We start from the raw sequence: 4583 nt of genomic DNA, 5'->3' as shown, positions 1-4583 counted from the left end.
ACAATGCGTAGAGTTTTTTCGTTCGAGAATCATGAGAGAGTAGCCTACCATGCCTAATGTTTTAATTTTTTTTATTCTTTGATAGAGAGAAATACACCCGACTCTATACATTGCTTTGGTTTACACACCCGGACTATATCTAATGAGTTTTTCTCTAGCTTATGAGCATCTACATTCGATTCTCTAAATTCATGCTTGAACACAGCTCCTGGAACCGATTTTCTAATATCTGAAATCTCCTTTATGATCATTGCATTCTCTCCAAGGCCCCCTCCTGGATATACTCCCAATCACCCTGAGCAATTGGAGACAATCGGCACTGAATTTATAATGATATTGAGCTAGGCACATCGCATTTCTACATGGTGCAATGGCTTCTGCACAAGCGGGTTCTGAATTCCTTCTACTAGATGACATGTCGTGCCATTGGCACAAATGGCAAATGCAACAAAGAAATTAACCAACTATATGAAACAGTTCTATAATTTCCCGCAGAGCGTGAGGTTTATCTATGTCATGATAATATCCCGCAGAGCGTGAGGTTTATCTATGTCATGATAATCTCACGCTCTACCCAACTACTAAAGCTCCTGTTGCGCCCATGGTGCATAGGCCAAACGCAACCGAGAAGCTAAGCGAATTAGCATATGAACCATTTTTCGAAACTCAGAAAATCCTCATTGAAAATTAGGAACCACTTTTGAAAGCAAGAGTGGCACTCAAACCATTTCTGGAAAACTCTGTCATCGATTTCACTGAAGGACGTTTTCGCTTAATCATGCGCGGAGCGAGATACAAAAATATGATAAGCGGGACGGCGGTCATTCTGTCAGGGGCACCAAATAAAAGTGGACGCCAAATTTTATTGAGTTTTTTAATATTCTTTATATAGCAAAATGCCTAAAATAACCAATAGCCCCACTAAGATTACGCGACCCCCCGCCCCCCTTGTCTTGCGGAGGAGTTGCAACACGGCGGCGACGCTATTGCCTTACCTCAACAATTGCCAATGTCGTGTAGAAGAAAGCAAGGTAATCACCACCTGTCATACAGCGTTGGCATCCTTTGGCGAACACATGCATAGAAGATCTCCTGTCTCCCCCGTGTGAAGCTCTGACACGGAGTCTACGGCAGTGCTCTGGGCAGGTCGACAGTCCCCCACTCGGGAATCCCTGGCGCCGCTGTCGCTGGTGGAGGTGGTCAGGATGGCACGACGGGTGTGCAGCGATTCGTACTCGACCTAGTTGATGTCGACGATCAATGGGTCCGCCTGAACCATTGCCTCGATGCCATCTTCGGATGCGCGCTCTTCCTTTAGTTGGTCATCTGCCTGACGACCCTCCTTTAGGAGCTGGAGATTGTAGTGCTGGTTCATCAACAGTTGCATGAACATGGACACTACAGGCCTTTCAACCAGAGTGGGCACATGGTCTTCCTCCATTGGAAGCCGCTCCTCGGTTGGTGGAGCTGGCGCATGCTGCTCCTCCATTGTCTCAGGTTTATCCGTGTCCACCTCCGAACGATCCGGAAATTGGTTGGAGCTTGGCACAAATTTGTTGGGTTTGCCCAAGAGAGAAGACACACACACACAAGAGCTTGCGGTAGAAGAGAACACAAAAAAATTGGTGGCACCGCACAATTTGTGCCTTTTCTATTTCTCTTACTCTTACCCTAAACAACTGAGTACAATGACTTAAGTAGGAAAACATGCAACATACCCTGCCAAACCACAACCGGCTTGATCCTATTTTCACTCAACTACTCGATACATACACGCATCCACTTGCCAAGTCTGCAGAATGTAGGACACGCACGGACGGGCTGCAAGCCACAACTAATTGCTCCCGTATTTCTCTGCACACGTAGCCTCTAGTTCCTGACTCATACTATATGTAACATCCCAAATTTTCAATTTGGAATGTTATACATTAGATCATCACTGCATATCATATTTTATTTGCTTTTAGGTTTGATCTTAAGAAATTCTGCGCAACTCAAGGACCTTCGGAGAGAGTTGGAGATTTCGTAATTTTCATATTTGAGTTTTCTCAAATTTGGAAAATATGATCATTTGATTTTATTTACTTTATCTTCAATTATTTCTATTATAAAAATATGAGAGAGTGTTACGACCCCTGCCACCCTGGCCCCATCTACAGCCACCACTACGGGCCAGGCCGCTTCTCCAGCAGGCGGACAGGAACGACCAAGACGGGAGGCCAAGCCCAACAGCAAGTTCCCGGCCCACACTTGGGTGACGACGCGTAGGGTTAAGTAGGACTCGAGCCCTCCTGCGCGAGGTGTGGAGAAAGTAGTAGGCTGGCGGCGGCATATCTCTCTCTCGATCCCCCTTTCCCTTCCCCCCGGAACCCTAGATCGATTGAGATTTGTATCCCGAATTCCTCTTGTGTTGCTAAGATTCGAGTGGGAGCATAACAATTGGTATCAGAGCCGTCCGATCCACCCAAAAAATTTCTCCACCCGCCCCAATCTGGCTGGGCGATTTCCATCTATCATCCAGACGCAGAAAGGCAAGGCCACAACGATGGAGGAGCATACCAAGGCAACCGCTGATCTGACCGCGGCAATCGCGACCCTCACCGCCAAAGTCGAGGACATCCACCCCGTCGTCCATGACCTGCAAGGGTGGCGCCCCTTGATCGAGCAGTCCGTGGAGGAGATCCGATCGGAGGTGGGTCACTTGCGGACTCAGATCGACAAGGCCACTACCACCGCGCCCGCGGACAAGGCCGCGGCGACCGCACCACCTCCCCCTCCCCTGCGACTCAGCGAGCTTTCCGTCGTTGCTTCCCCAATTCGTGGAAGGGCGACGGCCGCGACCTCCGCCATTGACGGGCGACGCACTCCATCCCCGCGTTGTCGACGCTCCAGTTCGTGGTGACAATAGTCACGGGCCCGATGGCCACGGCGTGCTCACTGATCTTCGGGGGAAATCGTCAGGGGAGATCCGCACCCCTCGATTACCTCCGGCCACTGGTACGTCCGATATCTATGGCGAGCAGTCCTTTTCCGGGGACCGGGGTTACCTTCGCATGCCACCGCCACCACGTTTCGATTTTCCCTTGTTCGATGGGACTAACCCTAGAGCCTGGCGCCTCAAATGCGAGGCGTATTTTCAGGTGTGCACGCTTAGTCCAGACACTTGGGTTAGTTGTGCTGCCATGTACTTCACAGATGGAGCTCTTACCTGGTTGCAATCGTCACAAGGACATTTGCACTATCTGGAGTGGGGGGAGTTTGCCGCGGCCATATGTACTCAGTTTGGTAGAGAGGAATTTCAAAATCTCCTTAGGCAGTTTAACAGGTTAAAGCAGACAGGCACCGTCGCCGAATATGCTGAGATATTTACTCAAATTATGCATAACCTGTTAGCTCACCGCACCTCCTGGGATCCTGCATTTTTTGTTACTCAGTTTATGGAAGGGTTGCAATGTGATATTCGTGCTGCTGTTGTTCTTCATCGCCCACAAAATTTGGATATTGCTGTGGATCTTTCTTGTTTACAGGAAGAGGTGGTGGACACGTTTCGGCGAGACGAACGACGGCCGTCGGCGCCTTTCTCCACTGCAATGGGGGACGGACGATTCCTCGCACGGCGCGGCCGCTACCGGCCCCGCCAACAAAGACCAGTAGTGCCCCTAGTGAGATGCGTCAAGACGATCGCCGCACCGTGGACACTCCCCGACCACCGGCCAACGACGACAAGCTGACTACGTTGCGAGCCTATCGCCGTGCCAAGGGACTGTGTTTCACTTGTGGCGAACGGTGGGGGCGCGACCATCGCTGTGCCCCTACTGTGCAGCTTCACGTGGTCGAAAAACTGATCGAGATGCTCCAACAAACACCAATCGAGCCAGCTGAAGTGGAAGCGACTACGAGTGAAGCCGGCTGTTGTGTTCTGTCTCGAGATGCTGTGGAAGGGGCAGAATCTCCCACAACGATGAGGCTGCATGGCTGGGTCCAACAGCGGGAAGTGCTCATGCTTGTGGACTCTAGATCTTCGCACAGTTTTGTTAGCTCGCCTTTGGCTCAACACCTTCAGGGACTGCAGCCAGCCAAGCGCGCCATTTCAGTGCGTGTGGCAAATGGTGGGGTCCTTCATTGCGATCAGGAGATACCATCATGTGCTTGGCGTTCTCAGCGCATCGATTTCGTGACTGGTCTCAAGGTGTTGCTGCTGGGTTGCTATGATGTAATCTTGGGTATCGACTGGCTGGCGTGCCATAGTCCCATGAAAGTGCATTGGGTACAGAAGACCATGGACTTCGAGTACAAGGGCGACTAAGTGCATCTCAGCGGTGTGCAGGCGGATATTACTCGCTGTGATTTGATATCTGGGGAGGAATTGCATAGTTTGCTAAATCAAGAGGTCGTGACTAGAGTGGTGCAACTCTGCAGCACCGCAGAAGATATGGAACACCCTCCTATTCCAGCAGCTATTGGAGACCTTATTGAGCAGTATGGGGTGATTTTTGAGGAACCACGTGGACTGCCACCACAATGGGCCTTTGATCATGCTATCGCTTTGGTGCCGGGGGCACGACCTGTCAACCTGCGCCCGT

General features: G+C 50.6%; 1 protein-coding gene across 1 annotated transcript; it reads left to right on the top strand.

Annotated features, from left to right (window-relative positions):
• Nucleotides 1–2545: 2545 nt before the first annotated feature.
• On the top strand, nucleotides 2546–3654 carry LOC147988672 (uncharacterized). Its single transcript, XM_087535446.1, has 3 exons — nucleotides 2546–2799; nucleotides 2834–3445; nucleotides 3528–3654. The coding sequence occupies exons 1-3, from the start codon at nucleotides 2546–2548 to the stop codon at nucleotides 3652–3654; spliced, it is 993 nt and encodes a 330-aa protein (XP_087391572.1).
• Nucleotides 3655–4583: the final 929 nt, after the last annotated feature.

This window comes from Triticum urartu, chromosome 1A (genome assembly GCF_056163025.1).
Source record: "Triticum urartu cultivar PI428250 chromosome 1A, HENAU_Tu73, whole genome shotgun sequence".
Taxonomy (NCBI): domain Eukaryota; kingdom Viridiplantae; phylum Streptophyta; class Magnoliopsida; order Poales; family Poaceae; genus Triticum; species Triticum urartu.
The sequence above is the reverse complement of the archived record's forward strand: the minus strand, read 5'-3'. Positions and strand labels throughout refer to the sequence as shown.

Bases quoted from the DNA above. Each gene is read 5' to 3' on its own strand.
- LOC147988672 (XM_087535446.1), top strand. From the start codon at position 2,546: ATGGAGGAGCATACCAAGGCAACCGCTGATCTGACCGCGGCAATCGCG. The intron at 2,800-2,833 runs CGTCGTTGCTTC...GGAAGGGCGACG, and splicing joins CTGCGACTCAGCGAGCTTTC to GCCGCGACCTCCGCCATTGA. The intron at 3,446-3,527 runs GTTGCAATGTGA...TCTTGTTTACAG, and splicing joins GTTACTCAGTTTATGGAAGG to GAAGAGGTGGTGGACACGTT.